The 27,229-nt window shown below is 38.4% G+C and overlaps 1 protein-coding gene across 2 annotated transcripts in view; it reads right to left on the bottom strand.

Moving 5' to 3' along the window:
* Positions 1-5,538: 5,538 nt before the first annotated feature.
* The window catches only part of LOC114668677 (interleukin-17 receptor E), an 88,732-nt gene continuing 67,041 nt past the window's right edge, over positions 5,539-27,229 (bottom strand). For both annotated transcript variants that reach the window (XM_028824552.2, XM_028824554.2), the window contains exons 16-17: positions 13,453-13,560; positions 5,539-7,054 (exon numbers count right to left, since the gene is read on the bottom strand). In XM_028824552.2, the coding sequence (XP_028680385.1) occupies positions 6,330-7,054; positions 13,453-13,560 (833 nt within the window). In that variant the 3' untranslated portion in view covers positions 5,539-6,329. The remainder of the gene's footprint in view (positions 7,055-13,452; positions 13,561-27,229) is intronic.

Raw genomic sequence — 27,229 nt, 5'->3', positions numbered from 1 at the left:
GAAAAAGCAAAGAAAACCGATTTAACATAAACGGAGTCCAGTAATCTCTGTTTTTGCGCATGTGCGTAGGAGGATCACCTTCCAAGATTTTTTACAGGTAGGTGATACCACCCCAAGCCGAGAGGGGGCGCCACTTCTGCTAACTACCTTGTCTTCTCTTTGTTCCAATGCATAGAAAGACCGCCCAGTGAGGACAGCTAACTCCGCCTCTTACGGTCCTTGGGCTATTAAGTAGAGACCACCCTGCGGAAAGATGTCACTTAAGGCTTAAGTCAGCGTTTCTCAACCTTTAAGTATTTGTGACCCGAGTTTTCATAACAGTTTTAATTGCGCCACCCTAAGGTTTTTTTGAAAGCAGCCCACTAATACCAATTTGTTCTTTTTTAATTAATGATATATAGATGCATATTTTATTATACCTACTTAACTTTTATCGACATTTATCTAACTCTATATTTATTTTTCTAGTATCAGAATGTCCATCCATCCATCCATTGTCTCCCGCTTATCCGAGGTCGGGTCGCGGGGGCAGCAGCTTGAGCAGAGATGCCCAGACTTCCATCTCCCCGGCCACTTCTTCTAGCTCTTCCGGGAGAATCCCAAGGCGTTCCCAGGCCAGTCAAGAGACATAGTCCCTCCAACGTGTCCTGGGTCTTCCCCGGGGCCTCCTCCCGGTTAGACGTGGCGGAACACCTCACCAGGGAGAATCAGAATGTAGTTTAAGTTAATTTGTTTTGGGTTCAATAGATGTATTTTTCATATTTTTGATTCTTGTTTTCTTTTTTTCACATCTTTTTCTTACTTCGTGCCGCCCCACAGATTGAGAACCACTGGCTTAAGTGGTCAAGGAGAGGAGCTCCACACACTGACCAAAAGAGCCGTACAAAATGAAGCTTAGTTTAGGGGCAACCTTAATTTGTTTATATTGCTGTTAAACATCATCATGTGTTGCTTTAATTGCACATTTTGGCAAGTAAACAGGGACAGCTGGCTTGCTGGTTTGTGGGATTCCAAGGTCTTCCCAGGCCATCTGGGAGGTGTAATACTCCCAGCAAACCCTAAGTGTTCCCTAGGGTCTCTACCCAGCTGGTCATCCCCATAAAAACCTCCACAGGGAGGCGTCCTCACCACATGCCCAAACTACCTCAATTGACTCCTCTCGATGCAGGGGGTCATATTATTTGTGGTTATTGTGAGGCTAACGTGACTTTGAGGTACTACTGTAAGCATGAATGACCTACCACAGTCCATCACCACTCTGCAGGACACATCCATTCAGGGTCACAAGGATCCAGGGCTGTGAAAGAGCGCTGAGCACAAAGCTGGAAGTAAGCCTCAATGGGATGCCATTCCACTACAATGTTCACCCACTCCCTTTTGCCAGTTCATTCTTGCTCATCCATCTATTAAATTCAGGGGCACAGATTGACGGTATTGAGCACAAGGTTGGACTCCTGGCTCTGTTGACATTTAAATGCAGGGCGCACTCATTAATCCAGGCAGACTTTCAGTTCAGGGTCATAGGGAGCCAGTACTCGGAGACAGCACAGAGTACAAAGCAAGAAGTGGCCTTAACTGGACGGCAGTCCATCGCACACCCACCCACACTCCTGCATTCAGTAATATAGGATGGCTCAGGGAAACGGGACATTTTCAATTGACGTGAACGAATGAACACATTACAAAATACACTTAATGATGAAATGTATTATACAGGATATGCAATTAATGATGGTAATCAATATTCATTTTATGTTTTGAAGAAAACATCATGAAGGTGTTGTCCATTTCTCCGTACACATTCTGACAGCCTGTTGTGGAAATTCTGCACTGTTCGACGTAACATGTCAAGAGGAATGCCAGCGATTTCCTCTTCAATACTCCTTTTTAGTTCAGCAATGTTTGCAGGACGTGTGCAGTACACTTGGCTATTAAGAAAAAAAATTATAAACAGTGAGATCTGGAGACCTCAGAGGCCATGGAATGTCACCATTGCATGAAATGACACACCTTCCAAACAATCGTCGAATAACTGCCATTGCTTGTCGGGCAGTATGCCAAGTGGCTCCACCTTGGGACTTCTTTTTTTTAAGGCTGACCCTGTTTCGTCGATATTACGCACCCATGTTGTAATCGCATGAGCAGACGGGACACGATCATGACGTCCTAACTGGTAATGATGCCCAAATTCCCTTTGCGCAGCAGTCACCATTCTGATAAAAGGCTTTCACAGCGACCGCTCATTGCGCACCACTTCACTGCTCCATTATAATGAATGGCAAGGGGTTCTAAACGAGGTCGCATTGCTCCCAAACAACTGCCGACGCCCCAGGGTCGCCAACACCTAGTTCCAAAATTTCCCATTTCTCTGTGCCACCCTGTACTTCCATTTCCTAAACCTGCTTACGCCTGGTCAGCTGGAAGTCAGCCTAATCGGACACAAATCCTAAACTATTCTATGACACAGTTCATTATTCATCCATCCATTTACTCATTTGAGAGCTGGAAAGAGTTGGAGTCGGCATCGATCACAAGGCGAGAGCAGGACAGCAGTTCTTTGAGTGGCACGTTCACGCTCTCACTCTCTCTATCCAAAGAATTCTCACAATCACACGGTTCATCCCACCGCAACGTCCATGTTCATCAGACCTTGGCTTCAGCTGGACTAACCGCAGAATGCTGACCCATGTGTGTTCAAACTACCCATAAGCCATTGCGAACGTGGTGCATTGTCAATGTCTATCTATTGTGGTTAACAGCGTGCGTCATTTTCAAATTGCCATTACTTTTTGATTTGCCCTCATATTAATTTGCCACATAAAATTGTGTTCTGACGTGAAGCGTTTTTTATAGATTTAAAATAGTTTGTTCCTAGCTTAAAATGGGGCCTTAAAACTTACCAAATATGTCCACTTTGAAGAACAGCAATGGCAAATATGAAAAAAACTTGTTTAGACTGATGATGAGGTGGAATTGTTATTCAGAGTAACACATGAATATAAGACGAGCAAAGTGGCTGAAAAAAATATAATAAGCAGGAAGGGCCGTGTAATAAGCACAAACCAATCGGAGCGTAATTAGAGTCGGTATTTTATACACAATTTAATTCAACTTGTCCTTCTCAGTTTGTCTGGGTCAAATTTTGCAATCAATTTTTTTACTCACTTTTACCAAACCGATTTCCTTCAAACTTTACATGCATGCTGATCTCTGGTGACAATGCAATATCTCCTCAGTTTTGACCTGGGATCTGTACGTTAATTACATTAAATTTAAAATTTCTCATTTCCTTATATTTTAGCGATTACACAGTATGTAGCCGGTGGTAAGTAAGGCAGGATCAAGCATGGGTCAAACATGTGCCAAAAAAAATCTCTCAGTCCAAAAAAGGTTCATTTTTAAAAACGCTTAGTGAAAATTCAAAGCAAACAGTCCATACAAGAATAGAGAAAAGTTACTACACACACAGAATAAAAGGCAAAAAAGAGGAAAAATGTTTCTTCTTGTTCATTCATCCTTAAGAATAGAAACAATTGAAGTTTAATTCTCAACGCTGCACTTCACATTCAGTACGTTCTAAACGTAGGGCTCTGCACATACAACTGAGCACATTAAGGCCTGGTCCGAAACGGTGTGCCCTTCATGACTTACACATGGCAAGGCGGGTCACTAGCTGAGACTAATCTATGGTCAGATGGACAAGAAATAGCTAGGACGTACCAATTCAGTTCAGCTTGTGGGGGTTATAAGAACCTCCCATATATGTTATGCACTAATTTATAGACAAACATTTAAGGTAACGAAGAAAATACTTCTATCAACCTAACGTGACCTAAATAACTGGCAAATGGCTCTTACACAACACTATATATAGTGCTTTTAGCCAACACACATATACTGCATATGTAAAATTAGTGGTGTTCGTCAGGTAGCTTGTTGGACTTTCAAACGGTCAAAGGTTTAAGATCAATGTAGACAGATTGATTAACTGATATTGAAGTTTTGTCCAGTTACTTCAATATGACAGTTAAGCAGCACTGGTCAAGTGACTAGCGTGTTGGACGTTCAGTCAAATGGTTTGTGTCCAATGTACACAAACTATCATTTTTTTAAAATTTTACCAATCATTTATATACAAATTTGGTGAAATACTCTTTTCAGTGATTTGGCGATATCAGCTCAATGGATAAAGTGTTGGGTACTTTAGAGTTAACATGTATGTTGATGTCTAGTACTAAAATTATTGGCTGCATCTGACTATGATGAATTACAGGTAATTGTGGTGCTGTGCTCTTAAATGTTAGTGTTAGAGAATTACTGAGGCATTTTGAGCTGCTGCTAACCAAACTATGAAGTACCCGAGTATTCACTGCATTCATAATGTGACACCGAGCCACACTTAGAGCTTGTTTCCTCTCCCATTCATTTCTACCTAAGTTAAGACATTTGCACGTTTTACTTTTATAGTCATGAGATCAGATAACTTACCCAGTACCATTTTCAGCAGCAGTACTACTATTAGACATGGCAAATCACTGGCGGCCCCGGTCACAATACTATATGTATTCTCTCCGTATTTGTTATAATGAAACGCCCCAGCCCTCGGCCCTCTGCATGTCAACATAGTGTAATTGCAGACTGCAGTACCAATGAGGTCAGTCATGTAATGCCCCAACATCACGAAACGGCCATCGCATTAGACTATGGTTAACATTAGGGCCCCGTTACACTATGGTTAAGATTAGGGTTGTAGGAGGGTTATCTCACTCAAAGGGCATTTTGTGACTGATGTTGTGGGCATTACCTGATCTATGTCATAGGTATAGCAAGCTGCAGCTAGAACCTTCTCACTACGTGTTTCTAGGATTTGTGCAACTAAATCGGTACCACAAGCAAGCTATGATACATAGCGCGATGAGTGAAGTCACAAAATCAACTGGAATGTTCAAACAAATTATAGAAAAAAAAAAAACAGTCTAAATCCATTAAGAAAGTGCCAGAGAGTTGGCCGAGTCTCGGCTATCAGATGAAAACGCCATCAACAGACACTTGGACATAAATCCAGCATATGCCAACTTAAGAAGGACATGTACACAATAATTAAACTATACAACCCAACCCGACCATACTGACTTAGTCACCTCCACCCAATACCCCCTAACACCCCCCCCCCCCCAACTGAATGTGTTGCTATATATTGCCTTTGATTCTTGTAAGTCTAAGCATTATCCTCTGATGAAGACCCCTGATAGGGGTTGAAAGCTCAGGAATAAAACTATTTTATGATACGTGATTCGTTTTTTTCTCCCTTCGTGGATCTCCAACTGCAAATATATATATATATATATATATATATATATATATATATATATATATATATATATATAAAATAAATAAATAGAGAGAGATGGATAGTCATCACATCACAAGTTGAACAATTTTATGAATGAGCACTGCACTCTGTAAACAAATAACGAAAGCTGACATAACCAATTTTAAAAAAGGTTCAGCAATGTTCAGCTGTAATAATCAGAAATATTTGTACAATCTTCCACTTCTAAAATTTAATATATTAGAAATAAAAGAAAAAAGTCACATATAAAATAATAAATATCATCTTAGTTTAGCCCTGATGTACAATAGTGAAATAACAATACAAGCTCTGCTTGTAGACATTATATAAATATTTTTTTGGCACATGTAAATAAAAATCTGTTCCAACCCTTGTGTTTATTTGGATTCCAGAGGACTCCACTCCTAGAAATACCAGCCAAAGCATGGTTGTGTGGTGCTGGTGCCTATCCGAGCAGCAGTCCTAGACAGGGCCCAGTCCATCACATACGACGCACACTCATACTGGGCTAGTTAAGCTAAGCTGCACTTCATCAGGATGTGAAACGAAAACCCAAAGATATTGGGAAAATGTGCAAATGCCACGCAGGCAGTGCACAGGATAAGAATTGAATCTGTAGCTCTAGAGGTGTGAGGAAGCAGTGCTCACCACTGCCCCATCCTGAAAAACAGTAGCCATATTATCTTGTAAACTTACAGTAGATGGCAAATTATACTAATCTGAGCCTAATCATTTAAATGCATGTACTGAGACATCACTGCTTAACCAGCTTACAAGTTATTCAGTTCACCACAGATATCCTGCATTATTGTAAGATGTACTGCCAAGACGTTAGATTTCCTGATTCACTTATCCTGTCACATTGCATTCCTTTAAAAAAATGAGTATGTCAAAATTTCTGAGGCTTCTGTTTAAATGTTCACTTGCAGGATAGATATGCCCAGAATATAATCTCCGCTTTAGTTGTAAATCAGTACTATATTACTGTCATTTTGTCCATGATTTCTTTTTTGCTGCTGCTGATCAAAGGACGATCTGATTGGTTACATTCCGGCACTCCTTTGGTTTCCTTAACCTTTTTTCCATCCAGTAAGGCCGAGCACAATTCTGTCCTTTCCTTCAGTTTCTGGCCAATATCAGAATGTGCAACTCTATACGTGAGTATTCCAGCGGTTATTTTCAGGCAACTGTTTTTAGAAAATGCTCTTCCTTGGATGTCCATTAGCAGTTCACCAAGTTGCTCAGAGAGATTATACTGTGGAATTTGTTTGAAGACCTCTGGGAGAGAATATTTATTATATAGCCTAGAAAAATAAAGCAGAGAATATTCTGTTCCTGCTCCCTTTTGCAAGTCACTATGGATGCAAGCTAGAGCTGCCTGAAAAATAACCCCAGTGTCCAAACCGGCTACTGGCCACTCTAAATATCTTGAACTTTTCTTCCAGTTTTCATACAAGGTCTGGCTTCCCTGGCTCCAGACTAGCAAAATGCGACCATGTTGATTCTTGATTACTTGCTGCTGCCTGTACAGCCACGGTAATGGTCCAAGCTGAGCCAAGCCTGCATGATCCCAACAGTCCAACCGCACTTGACAACAGAACTGTTCTCGCAGGAGAGAGGCCAAAGTGCAGATCAGTGACACATATTCTTCAGAGTCGGCTGAATAAACCAGTAGCAAAGGGATGTCCGTCCAGTTTGTGGCTGCAAATAAACCAAAAAAATAAATAATTTAGTGGCACTAACACGGATGATTAAACAAATCAATCCAGAGGTCTAACTCGAGGTGCAAATGACAAGGCTCAAACTATCTACTTTGGACAGATTGTGTGAAGACTCTGCCCTCTGGAAAAGATTCTAATGCTATCTGGGAAGGTTAGAAGGAAACAGAAGAAGAAGGACGACCAGCAACAAGGTGGATGGATTCAGTTACAGAGGTGAGGAGTGCACCATTGGGAGACTTAAGAGAACGGGTTGGGTGCTAGGATTCAAACACAATTTAATGGCACATAGTCAACATGGATAAACCATTATAATTTGTATTTTAATGGAATTGACTTTATTACAGTAGTTGATGAACAATATTTTTCAAGTCAATGGTTTTTAAACTTTGCATTTCAAAACAGTGAGTTTTGAAATACAAAAATGTAGCCCCCCGTTATTCATTTACAAAAACACTTGTGATAATCTCTCCTTCAGATTTGAAACTAGGGCCCACAACAAACAATGAGAGAATGGTGTTTGAGAACTTAAGCGATGAAGCTATCAGCAGTCCATGTGGAATTAGGCCCACCCAATGGTGAAATATTGGCTTGTATTTGCACGGGTTACTGGACATTGCTGTCATAGTTAAGGGATTTCTGAATACTCATAGGCCAGTGATAATGAGATTCAGTCCTGGGGACCCCATGCTGCTGAAGCTTTTTGCTCCAACCAAATTCTGTTTTTAATTGGACTTCCAGCCTAATTAAGCAATTGCTGTTATATCCCAGTTTCTATGTTTTGGAGTCAGTGTAAAAGTTGCTGAATGTTGTAGACTTCATGCTTTCAGTGTCATCTGTCTGCTCTTCTTGTTGTTGTTTGTCATTATTAAGTGTTGTTATTAAGTCTGAGTGCCATAAAAGATGGATGGGCATCTCGACTGGGATGGAGGGTGATTATGTTGTCTGGCCAAGAGGCCGTAATGAAAGGACAGTATGGGTAGTGGTGCAACGCAGCTGGAATGGTATTCAATCCTTATCACAGTGGACTAAGTGAGGCTGAAAATCAAGAGTAGTTAATCCCCCTGTATGAGAGGTGACGGGGCTCTCTTGACTGGTTCCAGTTTAGACACCTGTAGGGTTGTAAATGACTTGGAGTTCAGAAGTACAACCCTCTTAAGGTTCTTGAGTTAGGCCAGAGGGCACTGCCAGGAGAATACCTACCAGTTTTACACACAACACTGAAGTGGTTCTGATGTTCAATGTCATGGTACCAGAAACACTCCTGTGTCCAACATAAAAAGAGGCAACCCCAATACTGAAAAAACCTGGTGCCGATCCTACTAACTTCAATAATTTTCGCCCTATTTCTAATTTGCCCTTTAGTTCCAAAATTCTTGAAAAAAAATAGTAGCTATCCAACTTCACTCCCACTTATTTCATAATAATCTATATGAAAAAGTTCCAGTCTGGTTTTCACCCCCTCCACAGTACAGAAACGGCACTTGTTAAAGTTAACCAAAGACCTTCTTATGGCTGCTGACTCTGGTTTAATACCTATTCTCAGCCTCCTTGATGTGAGTGCGGCCTGTGATACTGTTTGTCAGACTACTCTTCTTAATAGATTATCTTTGATTAGAATTACCCACACTCCACTTGATTGGTTTAGATCCTACCTTTCAGGCCGCACTCAGATCATTCAGCTTAAAACTGTCACATCCCAACCCACCGCTGTTACTTTAGGTGTGCCCCTGGGCTCTGTCCTGGGGCCACTTCTTTTTATTATTTACCTTCTTCCCCTTGGCAATATCTTTCATAAATATAACATTAATTTTCACTGATGACACCCAGCTCTACCTTGCTAGTAAACCCACCTCTTCTTTTTCACCATCTTCGCTTATTGACTGCATTGCTGAAATTAAATCCTGGTTTTCTTCAAATTTTTTTTAAATTAAACAGTGACAAAACTGAGGTTTCCTCATTGGTACAAGATCATCATTATCCAAAGCCGATAATCTTTCACTTGCTATTGATAACTCCTTTGTTTCTCCATCACCTCAGGTCAAGAGTCTGGGTGTCATCCTTGACAGTACTCTATCTTTCCAATCTCACATTAATAACATCACCCGGTCTGCTTACTACCACCTACGAAACATTAATCGCAGCCACCCCTCCATTCTCGTTCACAGTCTTGTTACTTCTCGTGTGGACTATTGCAATTCGCTCCTCTTTGGTCTCTCTAATAAATCTCTCCAAAAGCTTCAGCTAGTTCAGAATTCTGCTGCTCGCTTCATTACTCGAACCCCATCTATTCACCATATTATTCCGGTCTTGCAGCAGCTTCACTGGCTCCTGATTAAGTTTTGAATTGATTTTAAAATTCTGCTGTTAACATTTAAGGCCATTCATAACCTCGCCCCTCCGTATCTGTCCAACCTTCTTCATGTTGTCATTCCCTGAAAAGACAGTTAAAAAATCTTCTAGCATTGTTATCCCATGGAAGACCCAAAGAGTGTCTGATTTAAAGAAAACATGCCGGAGAGTGGAGTGTAAATGGAAAAAAACTAAACTAACTATCCACTATGAGATATTGAAGATTAAAATAACAGAATACAATAACACAGTCCATTTTGAGAGGCGCTGCTATTTCTCTAGAATTATAAATAACAATGCTAGTAATCCCAGAGTCTTATTCTCTATGATTGATTGTCTGCTTAACCCAGGTAACTCAAAGGAATGCCTCCAGAATACTTCCAGTGAAACTTGTGAGGCTATTGCTGTATTTTTCAATCAAAAAATTAATGATATTAGAAATAATATAGTATATCTCCCCAACACTGAGGATCCTCCTAAACCCCAGTACTCCGTTATAAACAAATTAAATTCTTTCGCCAGGATAGATTTACCTGATTTATATAAAATAATTTCTCAGCTGAGACCCTCCACCTGCGTCCTTGACCAAATACCAACAAGTTTTTTCAAAGAAGTATCAGGCGTGCTAATTGATAGTATTCTTGACATAGTAAACTCGTCATTAGATACAGGGGTCTTCCCAGACTGTCTTAAGACTGCTGTAGTTAAACCCCTGCTCAAGAAAAATAACCTTGACTCCTCTGCTTTTGAAAATTTTAGACCTATTTCTAACCTGCCTTTCTTAAGTAAAATTCTAGAGAAGACAGTCATTATGTAGCTAAATAACCACCTCAATAAACCTGCTATTCTTGATAAGTTTCAGTCGGGTTTCAGAACAAATCACAGTACAGAAACTGCACTCAAAGTAGTAAATGACCTGCAGGTAAATGCAGACAGAAACCATTTATCTGTTCTCATCCTCTTAGATCTGAGTGCCGCATTTGACACCATTGATCACAATATTCTTAGAAATCGCCTTAATGAATGGGTGGGCCTCTCTGGCAGTGTCTTAAATTGGTTTGAATCCTACCTGGCAGGTAGAAAATTCTTTGTTAGTTGTGGTAATTACAACTCAAAGACCCATGATATTCTATATGGTGTTCCACAAGTCTCTATCCTGGGTCCGCTGCTCTTATCAATCTACATGCTTCCGTTAGGTCACATTATCTCGGGGCATAACGTGAGCTACCACAGCTATGCTGATGACACACAGCTGTATTTATCAATAGCACCTGATGACCCCGACTCTCTTGTTTCACTAACACAATGTCTTACTTGTGTTTCTAAATGGATGAATAGTAATTTTCTCAATCTAAATAAAGAGAAAACAGAAATTTTAGTGATTGGCAATAATGGATACAAAGAGGTTATTAGAAACAAACTTGACGCATTAGGATTAAAAGTCAAGACGGAGTAACTGTTGACTGTAACCTGAATTTTAAATCGCATATTCATCAGACCACTAGGACAGCAGTTTTCACTTAAGAAACATTGCATAAGTTAGACCTCATATCATTGAAAGATGCTGAGAAATTAGTTCACGCTTTTGTTTTCAGTCGACTAGATTACTGTAACGCACTCCTCTCAGGACTACCCAAAAAAGACATCAATCGACTGCAACGAGTGCAGAATGCAGCTGCTAGAATCCTAACTAGGAAAGGAAAATCCGAGCACATTTCTCCAGTTTTGATGTCACTGCACTGGTTACCTGTGTCATTCAGAATTGACTAAAATACTGCTTATGGTTTATAAAGCCTTAAATAATCTCGCTCCATCTTGTATATCTGAATGTCTGACATCTTATATTCCAAATTGTAACCTTAGATCCTCAAATGAGTGTCTGCTTACAATTCCAAGAGCTAAACTTAAAAGAAGTGGTGAGGCGGCCTTCTGCTGTTATGCACCTAAAATCTGGAATAGCCTGCCAATAGGAATTCACCAGGCTAATACAGTGGAGCACTTTAAAAAACTGTTTAAAACAAATTACTTTAACATGGCCTTCTCATAACTTCATTTTAATTTAATCCTGATGCTCTGCATATTCAATTCATTATAATAACTATTCATGGTTGCTCCAATATCCGTACTAACCCCTACTCTCTCTTCTGTTTTTTTTTTCCCGGTTTTCTGTGGTGGCGACCTGCACCACCACCACCACCTGATCAAAGCACCATGCTGTCCCTACATTGATGGATTGAAAGCCAGAGGTCCACATGACCATCATCTATATAGATGTAATGAATTATTATTATTATTATTATTCTCATCAAGTTCTTCTATGACAACCCTGAATACCATGAACACTGATTGAGGTCATTTATGTTAGGTAGAATGCCTAGAGGGGGCTGGGTGGTCTTGTGGCCTGGAACCCCTGCAGATTTTATATTTTCTTCTGCCGTCTAGAGTTTTTTTTTGTTTTTTTTTGTCCTCCCTGGCCAGATCTCACTCTAATTCTATATTTAGTGTTCTCTTATTTTAATTCTTTTTTTGTCTTTTTTCTCTTTCTTCATCATGTAAAGCACTTTGAGCTAAATTATTTGTATGAAAATGTGCTATATAAATAAATGTTGTTGTTGTATTTTCTGTATTTTCTGATTTTTTAAGTTGTTTGTTCGATCTCCTTGAGTTCTTAGAAAGGTGCCTTGTATAAATACAATGTATTATTATTATCACTTGGGGTGTCAGAGTCCGAAAGAAGAGGACAACACTCACTAAGAAGGAGTGGAAGGAGACTGGAAAATATTATTTATGGTGTATTGTGTTCTTCTGAGCCTATTGAGGCATTGCTGATTAATAAAGTAACGTTATTTTACCCTGGAAATATATCTGAAGTGATCTCTTGTTCGGGGCTTAATGGTGCTCCATAGTGGTCACAAAGGATTAAAGAAAAAGCTAATTAATAGGAAGACAACAACAAAGAGCTAAAAATTTAAAGGGATAGCAAAAATACAAATATTTTTAAAGGTCTTAAAAATGTATAAAAAAAAACCAATCATGCTGTTGTGCTGTTCAGAAGGCTGAATAAGAAATGTGGAAAAAGATGAGCTAATTAAATCGTGAGATCAATTCAAATGGTGTGATGTTGGCCTACTCAGTGCATACAAATGATGCTGAATTTTTGAGGTGAAGATTGTGGTTATGAGCATGTTAACATTTAACCATATGTTCTATTTTCTAAAAGATTTCTAAGCTTAGTGCAAACAATTGTTGTTTTTTTTTTGTTCTAAGGAAAATGACAAATTATGATGACCCACACTGATAATGTCCTTTAATGATAATCTTACAATGGATTATGAATAATTCAGGTGTCAAAATTATGGCTTTTATGCGAGACTCACTTTAGGGTAACATAGCCTTCATCTTAAGAAGTACCATAAAGGGTTAATAAATGTCATAAACCTGTTCAAGCACATCAAGAAACCAAGTAAAGGCCAAGTGAACAACAAAGGAGAAGGTTGACGTAATACAGCAAATGTACTAAAAGATGACTAAGAGATCAGCTGATGTCCTGTAAACAACAAGACTGGACAGCTGCCATATACACAGAGATTTCAGGGTGATGGCTAAATCTAAAGATATAAGAAGAACAAGAGTATGATTAAAAACTTTTATTTACTATGTTATCTGGGTGTGTAAGCCAATGAACCAATCAGAGTGAATGTCAGTTGACGTGTATGCATAAATCAACACTATTATGTAAATTCAGTCATTTATAAAATGCCCTTATTATTTTGATCATTGTGTAACAGACTGCTGTGATGAATGTTCCCTCTTCAAGCTTTGCTGAAGACATAATTAAAGATGCAATGGACAAGATTTCTCCTGCCTGGTCTCAGACTCAAAAAGGTTTTTAATCAAACATCCTAGTAGAGGATAAGTTTCTTTAAATTAATATGTTAGATTTCTATCACACTTTCCCACCAAGATGTCATCTGGGCTCACTCCTGTCCCCATTAGGCAAAAGCACTGGATTTTTGCAAATCTACATACCCGAGAGGTAGCTCTGTATCCATGCATAGCTGAACAAGAAGCCGATCAGTATCATGATGACCCCAATCATCAACAAGGAGGCTATGAGGCCTAATCTCCCTTTTGTACCTGATTAAAGAAAACACAGAGGAAGAGAAATTCAAATCAGAGAGACTTCAACAAAGCAAAGCAATCCTGTATATGTACAAACACAGAACTTTAAACTAAGCGCATTTAATTTTGCAGTAGTTTAAAAGTGTACTCTTTCCAAATTGGTATGTCATTTAGAGCAGGCATGTCAAACTCACTACCATTGGTGGGCCGCTTCGACTGCCATATGTGCGTCAGCGGGCCGTACCGTAACAAATACTATTATAATATTATACAAAGTTACTGTAGCTTTCTTTCCAATACTGAAAACTTTAAAAAATGTAACACTTAAAGTTTAAAGTTTAAAGAAAAGCAATTTATTTCCATGCAGTCTTCATACAACAGTGTAGAATTAGAGTCTTAACCTCTTAGCTAGGTCCTTATTATATTACTAGGCTCACCCTCCTTTTAAGGCGACCGACTTTTATCCTCAATTTGTGTGTGCTCCATGTGTACATCAGGCATGTAAGTGTAGGGAATGAGAAACAGTTTTTTTATCCCCTCGAGTGCCTGTCCAAACTTGGAGTGTAAGACTCCGTTATAATATACTTGAAACTCATAGGGGAACAACTCTCCCGCTGCCATTTGCTCAGAAATGGTACCATAAGTTTGAGACTTTGACATTTCAGTGAGATACTGAAGCTAATTTGTATAAGAGATTCCTGACGGCATCATTGTAAATGGCTGAAACCATAACCAATTATTTAAAACATGTCGTACAATGTCAGCCCGAATCTGTACTGCTAAAGACGGAGTTTCATGCACTAAATAACCTATAGATGAGAATAAGCAAGCACCATCTCCCCTGATATTTACTACGCGGTGAGGCATTTGTACTCCATCAACATTAATTATTTCCAGTGACGTAATTTTGTCTATTTTTCCAGCACATCACGCACAAAAACAAGGGAACGATGGGAGCACCAGAACTCTGCTCACATCGCGTCGCTTCGTACTGCAAGCCGCAAGTAGTAAGTCTGTGATAAGCGGAATACCGCTACGCTTTGCACTCACGGGACAGAAGGACAATCCCGACCGCTTTTATATAGTGTCTTGATGATTGATATTCATTATATTATATTCATTGCTTATATAGGAGCCTTACAGTGTGAGATTTATTTCTTTTGTCCCGACACTTGGCATCTCTTGTTAGTAACCAGTTCGTCAATATCAGGCTTGAAATCTTGTGCAGCTGCAACTTTTATGAGGGATGAAAGGTGCTCGATGGTAATTCTTGAGCGATGTGGGGTTTTGGTAGCTTTCATTAACAAAAACAATTGCTCACAAAGGTAAGTGCATCCGAAAATAGACAGTACTCTCGACGCCAACTTACAGATCTGCACATACGAGGGTGGCAGGTAAGCGTACAAGCCTGGCACACCAACTTCGTTGTATTTTGCCTTCAGAATAGAATCTGACTGCACTTCAATCAACTCCATTTGGATATTCTCAGGCGCATTCTCAACGTTGTAAGAGAACAGCGCAATGCCCTGCGTGTTTGTGTGAGCTGAAATCACGAAAATGCTCACTGAACTCATTGCTCAGTAACTCAAGTTGGAAAACAAATCCTCCAAAAATCAAATTTTACTTTACTAAGTTTACTTCAAAGTTTATATTGTAAAATAAGCCGATATGCAAAAAGCCACCTAGAATAATTTTACAAACTCAAAATCACAAATATGTTAATAAACAACTCACCAACTTCTCGCATCCACTTCAGATCTTCAGCTGTAGTCTGCACTAACTGTTCGTTACAATACTAGCACAAAATTACATGAAACTAGAGCAAAAAAATGTGAAAATATGCGGCTATTACTACTCATGATGGTCAGTTCTGCCCAGTGGCCAGTCTCAGCAACCCAGTCAGTAGTGTAGCCTTAGCAGGGGCGGCTCTAGGCTCGTGGCGGCCCTGGGCAGAGAAAGAATCGGTGGCCCCTTCGCCTGGCAATGTCAATATGGTATCTTATGCACGGCGGATGGCCACGTCCGTTGCGGACACTGCATAGCCGCCTCGTGCTCATGACACGCTTCTATATACGCGTGTCCGTAACTTGAAAACCAAGTGGCGACCCATGATATTCTCATTACGGCAAAACATTATAATACTACATATAGCTTACTGCTCCAACTCTAGTGACATTTGTAAATACAGCGTACTAATTAACAAGAAACAGAATGTTTTTCGGCCACATTGCCGTCAGCTGTCGTTATTTTCTCTTTCTGTTTTATATTCAATATATATTGGCGTGGCGGCCCCTGGGATTTGGCGGCACTGTGCAGGTGCATAGTTTGCACATGCCTAAGGGCATTCCTGCTGCAGCCTAGCACTTCAGTTGTGACGCTGCGGCTCATTAACTTGTCAAGGCTCGTGGCTATACTAGCAGATGACGTTTCCGGTACTGTAATGCCATGGGAAAACGCGCTTTTGTCAGAAGGCATAAGTAAGAAAAGTCAATAAGTAACACCGAAGATGCAGAATACTATCGTTTGTGATTGAATCAATCATTTTGTACAAGTTCAGTGCTGAGTAGGATCTGTCATGCGGGCCGCACAGATTCCTGTTGCGGGCCGCATGCGGCCCAGGGGCCGCGTGTTTGACATGCCTGATTTAGAGGGTATTATTGCCTTGTACACTCTACTCACAAAGTAGCATTGAGAATTTAAATGTGTGGATCAATGTGCGCTCAATCATTAGGTTTAGAATTATTAAAAGCTTATCCTTATATTTAAATTTTTAAAGTAGCTTATTTGTCAGCATAAACACTGCTGGTTTTTTACTTACAAGCGGTCTGTTTTTCTTTTTTTTACTTGCTAAGCTTAAAACTTCAGTGAGATAATGAAAAGTTATGGACACTTTGTACTCTGAGAGAGCTGAACACACCATGTTTTAGAAAATACAGTGTACAGAAGATTTAAATTTATGTATCAAAGCTTCCTTATGTATCAATGCTTTTTAAACATGTTAAAGTAAAATGTGTTATATTGGCTGGCTTTAGCTTATATAAGAATTAATAAAATTAAAAGCTTGTGTCTGCATTTTTATTTTTTTTAAACAGCTACAAAGATGTTTGCGCTTATCAGCTCACGGCCACTTGCCTTCACTTACAGCGGCCAGCCCTCTGCTGGCTTGCCTGCCTGATCAGATACTAGCATGAGGTCATGACAATTCAAGGATAGTGTGAACTATAAGAAAACTTAGCGCCATTGTCTTAGAGACAAGGCTGCTAAAAAAACAGCCTTGAGGGATGTTTGTGCATCAAGAAACTATTTATTTGAGTGGCCTGGTATCCCATGTGTGAATCCTTCCGATTCTGACTTAAATGTTGGAAACTGATCAATAAACAAGTCTCTGACACCTGAACAGGGTAAGGAGTAATGTTGGCAAGGTTTGGTCAGATGACGGATACTAGATGATGGATATTTGTGGGCTAGAATATTAGGTAGTGATGGGTTTGGACATTAGGTAATGGTGGGAAGAACTAGGAGGAGGAGAGTATTTTGCATGGATAATAAATGTAATATAAACTGATGCATTTCCTAGATTAAGCACTTGTACCAAGTCTCACTGTTGCATTGATGTGTAATAAAGATGTTTTTCTGCATTCCCATCTAGACTCCAAAACTGCCTTCTTTAAGAGAGAGAGAGAATTTTTCTCTATGATGGTAGCTCCTGTACCTAAAAATACTGATAAAGGCAAGCAAAGTTTGAAAACAGAGGGTTAGGTGAAAATTTAAACAAATGCATGCCTATTCTATTATCAGCTTCTTTCTGGCTTTTTAAATGTTTCTGCCAGTCGTATATATTTTGGATTACATAAAACGAAATTCAAATGAAACATTAATACACATAGCTGTTGTGGCCTGCAGAGGGCACACCAAATCCCAAAACTCCAGTTGCAACTACTACAGACACAATCCTGGGTTCAAAACCAGTTTATTTATTTATAACTGTATGGGGATGCAGATGTACAATTTAAACAGTGTGAAAAGGCGCTATATTGGTGCGCCACCTAACACAGACTGCACACGGAGGCACACGTAAAATAAATAAACTATTTTCTTAACCTGTGGGGCACGTCTTCCCCATAATCCCCACAGGCACAACACAGTCCCAAGCACGAGTATACCAAATAAAACACACAACAAAGCACTCTTTTATTCCTCCACCACTCCTCCCAGTCAACCTCGCCCTACTCCTCCCGATTCTGGCTCCTCGAGTGGTGGCTGCTGGCCCCTTTTATAGTTCACCCGGAAGTGCTCCAGATGCTCGATTGCAGAGTTCCAGCTGCACTTCCGGGTGTGGTGAAAACACTGCCCACAAGGGGTCAGGAGTTCCAGCTGCAGCCCCCCCTGGTGGCGCCTGCGGGACCCAACAGGGCTGCCCCCAACTCCAATTCCCATGGAGTAATGCAAGAAACCGAGACACCGCTCCAACCCAGGGGGGTGGCCACCTAGCATCCAGGGGGAGGTATTGCACAGTCCATGGCTGCTCCCCCTGAGCAAATAAAGAAGGGGCGTCCCGGCCGGTCATGGACCCCGGCCGTCCGCCACAACAGATTGTTATTTTCATGGGAATTGTTACATATGCATAATAGAATTATCTATTTTACATCACAGTGAGTAATTAACCACAGTAAAAAATAGTAAAACGTAATAAATTGAAAGAAAATTATGTTTCATGTTGCATTAGTGGTATTCATTACGTCATACATTTTTGTTTTGTTTGGCTTTGAAATTAACACACAAATGCTTTTTTAAACTTACATTTTTACTGTAACATTTCAGTAAAAATAATTTTTTGAATGAGCTTTGTCAATATTGCATTGAATTTTGATTCCGTGTTTGTGCTTTCATCGTGACAACGCAATGTATAACTGCCCGTGAGTGAATTTAGTTTTTCTTTCTATTAAATAAAACGACTTTTTCAAATGTTTGTTCCTGTTATTTGTTAATTGTTATAGCAAAAGCCATTTTAACAGGAAACTGTAAACGCTTTAATATGAATGGCATATCAAGATCTCCTTTGGTGTCTAATGTTATCCGCGAAAGATGTACTACATTACCTTTCTTGTCGCCAGTTAGAATATTAACTGTGAGAATTGTTCGACAGCATAGTCTATTGATACGCATTTAACCAATTTGCCATGTAACCGATCGACAATTTTTACGTTAATTCGTTTGACTTCATCGTTTGTCGGTGCTAGGATTGCCCGTGTACTCATTTCTTCTGTTGATAACCATTTGGGATGAAATTCTTCTAGAAGATTTGGACATAATAAGTCTTTTATTGGGAATGTAAAGTGAGGAAAACGTCAATTTTTAAGAGCGCAGGAACTGTGTCTCACAAAAACATTCACATGAATGAGAGGTGAGAGGACTGTGGGTGTGGTTGTAAATGGTTGAGAGGTGGGTGGGACTTGAAAAAATCTCTTGACAATAGTCTTGTCAAGATTTTCTTTTATAATAGAGAGACAAGCATACCTTCCACAGGTTTCTTCTCCAGACTATCGTAAAGAGATCCAACACCTGACAGTACTGCCCAGCAAACTCTTCAATCCTTCTGTTTATTTGCTCTGCTCTACTTCATTCCACCCAGGTGAGTGTAGATCATCTCCTCTCCTTACTCCAACTCTCTTAGTCAAGTGAAGAGCTCTCTTAACTCGTACCCCAGAATATTTCCAGTGCTTTATTGTCTTCTGGAAGCAATTCCGGGTCATGCAGGACCCCAACACTTCTTGTGCTGTCAATATCCAAGAGCTTCCCCTGGCAGCTTCCACAGAACTTGACATGGAAAGCCCATGGGACTACTGTACAACTTCCAAGCTGCCCTGTGGGTGCTCATACGTGGGCTTGCCAGATGGGATGCTGCCACCCAGTGTACTGGGGAATGCACTGCCCATAGCAGGCAGTCATCCACTGTCCTGTCCTCCCAGGTGCCCAAGCTCAACCAGTGTGTCCTCCATTGTTGCTGGGATACCAGCCCCGGTTTAGATGCTGCTGCAGCATTTTTCTGTGTCAATGTCCTGTCACTGAAGTGGAATATCAAACCTTCCCTGCTAACGTTTCTTTCCTGTAGCCTCTTGACAGGTAAGGGACCAGGATCCATCCCAGTAGGGATGCTGGTTGGTCCGTCACACCGTGCGAGATAGAAATCAAATTAAATTTCCCCTACTACCCAAGGCGAATCTCAGGGATCTGTTCTCAGTTCCTGTCTTTTTTAATATATATGTTCTCTTTTGGAAAAAATAATTGCCAACATGGCCTAGATTATGCTGGTGACATTCAGATCTATCCTAATGCCAGTTTTACCTCGGATATGTCACCATAAGGTTTGTTTGAATGCATTTCTGATATAAAGACTTGGAACCAACCAACAACACTTCAGTCTCATTAGAATTCCACTGAAGAAAATTGGCATCCAACCAAGTCAATTGCCTCCAAGATTACAGACTTCAACATTAACACTTGAGGTGTGTTGGTTCAGCCTTCAAAAGTTCATAATTTAAGTATTCTTTTTGACTTATCTTTGACACATCTGAGTCTCATATAAGCTCACGTATCAAAACTGCTTAATATCACTTTTGATATTACCCATTAATTAAAAGTGGAGATGCAGAAACACTTGTGCATGCTTTCCATTACATTTTGTCTCGAATACTGCGAGTCTCTGTTTGCTAAAACACACAATAGATTGCAATACATCCAGAATGCAGCTACTAGAGTTCTCACATACAGCAAGCGTGCAGGACATATCACTCCTGTCCTTTATCACTTGCACTGCCTGACTATTTTCGTAAGTATCAAATACAAACTCGCACTCGTTACTTAAAACTCACGTGATCCAGATTCATCAAATCTTGTTCAACTCCTTCATAACTATAATCCTCTATGTGCCCTTAGGCCTCTTGGCACTGGGCTCCTAATTGTCGACAGATCATTCAGTATTACAGCCCAGTATGAGGAGCTTCTTACCTCAACATCTCTGTGACAAGTCTTCACTTTCTTCTTTCAAAACGCATGTAAAAACCTTCTTGTTTAAACAACTAGGGGGCTTTTCCCCCTGCTTGCTTTGCTCGCCAACCCCTTTCCCTCCCCTGCCTGCGCTTTGTGCCGTTGTGAAGAGGGGGGCTGAATGCACCCCAAGGAGATGCAGTCGCTCCTCTGAAACCCCTCTTAAAAATGGTGATACAATGGGAAACAAATACATTTTTTTTACCTCCTCTTTGCTCGATCAGCTGCTGACTTGCTGCTGCTGCCATGCCACGTGATCTACATTTCATGAGGTGCTTCAAACATTTAAAAGCCTGTACAGCAGGTGTCCTTTGGTCTCACTGCCTTGTCTCTTTTCTCCCCAAGACATCCTCAAACACTATTCGATCTCTTTTCGCTGTTCCGTTATTTCACCGAGTAATATTTTCCGTTTGTTTGCACTAATGCAATCTTTACTATAATTTTTCTGAGATTTTTCAAATTTTCCTACTTCCATTATCTCTAACCTGCTCTGCATATGTATCGCGCCAACATTTTTGAATTCTTTACGATGTTCTGCTTTGTCTTTTTCCGGCCCCGGGCGTGGTTAAATCTCTTGGTACAAAGTCTAGTCTCGTGGGACGGGCCGATTATTACTTTCCTTATTTTCAGAATTTGCACATAGATTATTTTTGTTCTTTTTTGCTTTCTTTATTGCACTCTTTTCTCTCCAATGCTTTTGGGTCTCTTTTCGACGTGCTGCTCTTTCATTTTCGCTTAGTTGTTGATGTGTCATCTAGAACGTATAATATTTTTAAGAGTTGACAGGAAGTGTGTCTGCCAAAAAATATTCCAACAACTGAGTGCTTAGATGACCGTGGTCTTGTTTGAAAATGGTTGTAAGTATGACATGAGTTGACTGTCTCGCAGAATGTGAAAGTGTCTCTCTTCAAAAGATCACGTCTCGCCGCAGGAAAAAAAGTCTCATCTCGTCCCAAGATTTTTTTTTTTTTATAATAGAGAGATATTGATCTTCAACCTTAGATTTTTCCATTTTGTAGGATATGACTATTTTGGTTTTTTTATGTTAGTTTGCTCCATTTTATTATTGTTACTGGTGTTTGCTTTACATTTTTTAATAGTTTGTAAATCTTCCTTGGGTTTGAGGAATGTGCTATATAAATAAAATTATTATTAAAGTTTTATCTACAGTTCCACTGGAATGTTCAAATAATTACATGTTTAAAACAAACTATTAGATGTAGGCCAAGTAAAATGTATTTGAAGAATGATGAAGAATGCTGCTGGAAGATGCTTACATGAAAACGTTCCACAAACATTGAGCAGCTTATTGAAAGAGGCAAAGTGGTTTTTCATAGCAAAGTTGTGGAATAGACAATCATTTAGGTTCACTTCTCAGTTTCACTAGTTACTTTACATATGAGTTGGCACAACAATTATTGTAATTAATTTATTTGTTAATCTACAAGTCTCGAACAATGATTCTGGAATGAATCTGTTCTCTAAGCTCAAGATTTGTATTAACACCCCTATAGATTACCACTTTATACTAACAGAGTGGCTGAAAAGAACTGCAAATAATAATCAAATCCACTATAAATCTTTGAGATTGTGTCTGTCAACTGAAATCTGTAATTGCATCTTTTCAACCAGCAAGTTTTTTTTTTTTTATATATATATATGTAGCAGCATCCTTCATGATGTTGCCTTCAGTATATGGGCATGCAGTATGTATAATTACGGTTTCATTTGTCTGTTATAAATCACAGTATAATTGTTTTTTCACATTTACACACAGCACAGTGGTTTAGCCTTAAGTACTGCACCCTCATAGATCCTGAGGCCCAAGTTTTATTTCCAGCCTGACCACTAGTTCGGAGGAGTTTATGCATCCTTATGCCAGTTTCCTCCCACATTCCAAAGAGGTTAATAATTAGGGAGTAAACTTACCTAATACTTTATGAGTGATTACATGTGTGTATGGAGATGTTTTGTGATCAAATCCCAGTTTGATTCTGGCTCTGAATGCTTCTCTCAGTACTCTCAGTTTTAAAAAAAGCTATAACAGTTTTATGATGACCCTCAAAAATGGTATAATTTGATTATTTTCAAGTAAGGAAAGTTTAACTTGTAGTCACACATTATCTATCTATATATAAATCTATCTCTCTCTAATATATATATATATATATATATATATATATATATATATATATATATATATATATATATATATATATATATATATACACTAGACAAAGAGCCCGTTTCGACAACGTAAGATGAAACGGGCACGAGTGGAATAGTAATAAGTATAAGCACCACAAACCTGATATAGGTGTATTGAATGAATGCGTAATTGAATCAGAATGCGTAATTAGGCCTCAAGCTGTAGTCGAAATTGCCTTTCAGGCCTCTAGAGCTTTAATCGAAGTCGCCTTTCTCTTTGAATTTTTGCGGCCGTAAATCCGCTGCCTGCTGCGATGTTGGGGTTGGATGTCGGTCGAAGTCGCCTTTATCTTTGAATTTTCGCGGCCATAAATCCGCCACCTGCCACGATGTCGGTCTTGTAAGGTTTTTCGGGCAGCTGCACATAAGGCGACTGCGCATTGGGCTTCGGATGGACGTGAGTGAGTGAGGAGGCTGGCGAATTATGTATTAAGATATTATATTAGATAGATTTATATATATAATATATATATATATATATATATAAAAATCTATCTTTCAATCTATATATCTCTCTCTCTATATTATATATATACTAGCAAAATACCCGCGCTTCGCAGCGGAGAAGTAGTGTGTTAAAGAGGTTATGAAAAAGTAAAGGAAACATTTTAAAAATAACGTAACATGATTGTCAATGTAATTGTGTTGTCATTGTCACATATATATATATGTGTATGTGTATATGTATATATATATATATATATATATATGACAGCAACACTCATAACAATTACATTGACAATCATGTTACGTTATTTTTAAAATGTTTCCTTTACTTTTTCATAACCTCTTTAACACACTACTTCTCCGCTGCGAAGCGCGGGTATTTTGCTATATATATATATATGTGTGTGTGTGTATATATATATATATATGTGTGTATATATATATCTGTATGTGTATATATATGTGTGTGTATATATATATATATATATATATATATATATATCTGTATGTGTATTATATATATATATATATATATATATATATCTGTATGTGTATATATATGTGTATATTATATATATCTGTATGTGTATATATATGTGTGTATATATATATGTTGATATGTGTATATATATATATATATATATATATATATATATACGAGCTGTATATACCCGGCGTTGCCCGGGGCAGAAGTAACCTAATCGGTCAAACACTTACATATATTCCAAAGTAAACCTAATCGGTCAAACAGTTACATATATAAAAAAACCGAACCTAATCGGACAAACAGCTTCATATATACAGAAGCGAACCTAATCGGACAAACAGCTAATCTATATACATAAGCAAACCTAATTGGTCAAACAGTTACATAAATACAAAAGCAAACCTAATCGATCAAACAGCTTCATATATACAGAAGCGAACCTAATTGGTCAAACAGTTATGCATGTGCAGAATGATTTTACAAACATTATGCGTGTTAACAATCATTAAAAAGAAAAGATTGAGGAACTCTTCTTCTATATGTGATGAAGCCACTAATAAGACAGATTTTTTTCAGGACCCAGCTGTTTCATAACTAAACTACTGCCACCCCAAAGTAATGCCTAATAGTGGTTTTTGGGGTAGCTGTGGAATAAAAAGGGTGTTTTTTAGTCAGTAAGAATCTGACACTACCCTTCAGTACGGGCTGAAGGGTGCCTATGTAAGGTTTTACATCCTTCCCGTATGGAAAAAAAAACATACTAAACTTTTTTTTCATCATTAAAGATAATCTCAGTCAAATCGAAGTACGCATTCTCAATTTATTTTTATCTAATTTTTACTTTTTCACAAAGCCATCCCATGCCAATTTGTATGAATAAACTTTTGCTAGAGAGTTAGCAAAAGTTTATTCATGCACATATTTTAATACGGATAATCTATCTCTAATCAAGGTTCTCATTTTCATTCTAATTTAAAATAATAATAGATACTCATTTTTTTCTTCTGTTTTAGAAAAACCAATCTATGCCACCTACGTCTTCGTCAAGTCAGCTTCATCCAGCTTCATCACATATAGAAGAAGAGTTCCTCAATCGTTTCTTTTTAATGATTGTTAACACGCATAATCTTTGTAAAATTATTGTGCAGATGCATAACTGTTTGACCAATTAGGTTCGCTTCTGTATATATGAAGCTGTTTCATCGATTAGGTTTGCTTTTGTATTTATGTAACTGTTTGACCAATTAGGTTTGCTTATGTATATAGATTAGCTGTTTGTCCGATTAGGTTCGCTTCTGTATATATGAAGCTGTTTGTCCGATTAGGTTCGGTTTTTTTATATATGTAAGTGTTTGACCGATTAGGTTACTTCTGCCCCGGGCAACGCCGGGTATATACAGCTCGTATATATATATATATATATATATATATATATATATATATATATATATATATATATATATATATATACATATACACACATACATGCAGTTTTAATAACACAGAAATCAATATAAACATTAACATCATTATCATATGAGAATATGAAGTAATATATAAGAAGCACATTTCATATAAATATAAATTATTAAACAGTAAAATCTTCTTCTGTAATTTGCTACCGTGGCAATTTGTGTGTCTGTCCAGGATTTTAAATGACCTGTAGCTCGCAAACCGTTGCACCTATACACTTGAAATGTGGTACACATATAGTACGTCACGTCTACTATCCACTTTATGGGTGATGATTGTTTTAGTCTTTTTATCTTTATTTTATTTTATTGTACAATCAAGTCCTATCTGCGCACAGCAGGGCAGCCGTGGGCGGATGCGTATGGTGTATTCACTCCATGTTATCGTGCATTGCGCTGTCAGTGGTATTTTGATAAAAGAATTTGAACAACATATAAGAAGCGTATAAATTATTAAACAGTAAAACATTAACATTTAAGAAGTAAAGTTACATTAAGTACTACTGCTGTGCCTTCGGGTATACCTCATTTTTTGTTTGCCCATTACATGCTTAAATGTATACATTTTTTGGTGCACCTACCCGAGAACACGCGAGATATAACCGAGCGTGGGAGAAGCATGGATTTTAAACACGCGTTGAGTTGATGTGCTGGTCTCCCTCGTGAAATAACTGGTAATGTTTGACTAAAATCTACAGCGAGTAAAACGACATTAGCTCCTATTTTTTATTTTACGATCTCTGAGATGTTGCTTTTTTCGGTTCAAGGCTTCATAAGCTCTTTTATGTTGTATGGTGTACTTATCCCAAACCATCATCTTTGAATGTTGCAAGACTTTCGCCTTGTATGTAGATCGGGGTAATTACATTCATTGCATTCCTAGTCTGAATCACAATGTGATTGTATGGGTGGTTACCTGGCACTGTAGGGTTGCCACCCGTCCTTTAAAATACGGAATCGTGCCGCGTTTGAGAATGAAATTGCGCGTCCCGTTTTGAATCAATACTGGACGGGATTTATCCCGTATTTTTTGTATCATTTTTTTTTTAAAGCAGCGTCTCATGCAAATCATCCCACACGCATTTTATGATGATGCCTCCTTTCCTACTTTTGATTGGGTAATACTTGATGTGATCGTTAGTTTGATTGGTGTTTTTAACTGTCCAGTGAGTAGGGCGTGTCTTTCAACCGTAAGCAGATTTTTTGCACTGGTATCACTGACCTCGACGACGGCGACGTTATACGTCAAAAATAAATTACAATAAAGTACGATTTTAGCGATACTTTATTACGACGGCGGCTACATAGACACGATCAAATAAAAACAAAAAAATCAAATAATCATTCTACATTTTCAAAACGTCGAAAAAACGACGGAATGAAAAAAAGGCCCACCCGACGACCCACCCATTCCATTTTTATATATATAGATATATATATATATATATATATGTATATATATGTGGATGTGTATATGTATATATATATATGTAGATATGTATATATATGTATATGCATATATATGTTTATATGTGTGTGTGTGTATATTATATATATATATATAAAAGACAGCAACACTCATAACAATGACAACACAATTACATTGACAATCATGTTACGTTATTTTTAAAATGTTTCCTTTTCTTTTTCATAACCTCTTTAACACACTACTTCTCCGCTGCGAAGCGCGGGTATTTTGCTAGTATATATATATATATATATATATATATATATATATTATATATATATATATATATATATATATATATATATATATATATACATACACACACACATACACACATATACATATACATATATATATATATATATATATATATATATATATATATAATGTGCTACCGTGGCTATTCGTTTGTCTGTCCAGGATTTTAAATCACCTGTAGCTCGCAAACCGTTTCACCTATTGACTTGAAATCTGGTACACATATAGAACGTCACGTCTACTATCCGCTTTATGGGTGATGATTGTATTACTCTTTTTATCCATCCATCCATCCAT

The sequence above is a fragment of the Erpetoichthys calabaricus genome, chromosome 18, assembly GCF_900747795.2.
Source record: "Erpetoichthys calabaricus chromosome 18, fErpCal1.3, whole genome shotgun sequence".
Lineage (NCBI taxonomy): Eukaryota > Metazoa > Chordata > Cladistia > Polypteriformes > Polypteridae > Erpetoichthys > Erpetoichthys calabaricus.
The sequence above is the reverse complement of the archived record's forward strand: the minus strand, read 5'-3'. Positions and strand labels throughout refer to the sequence as shown.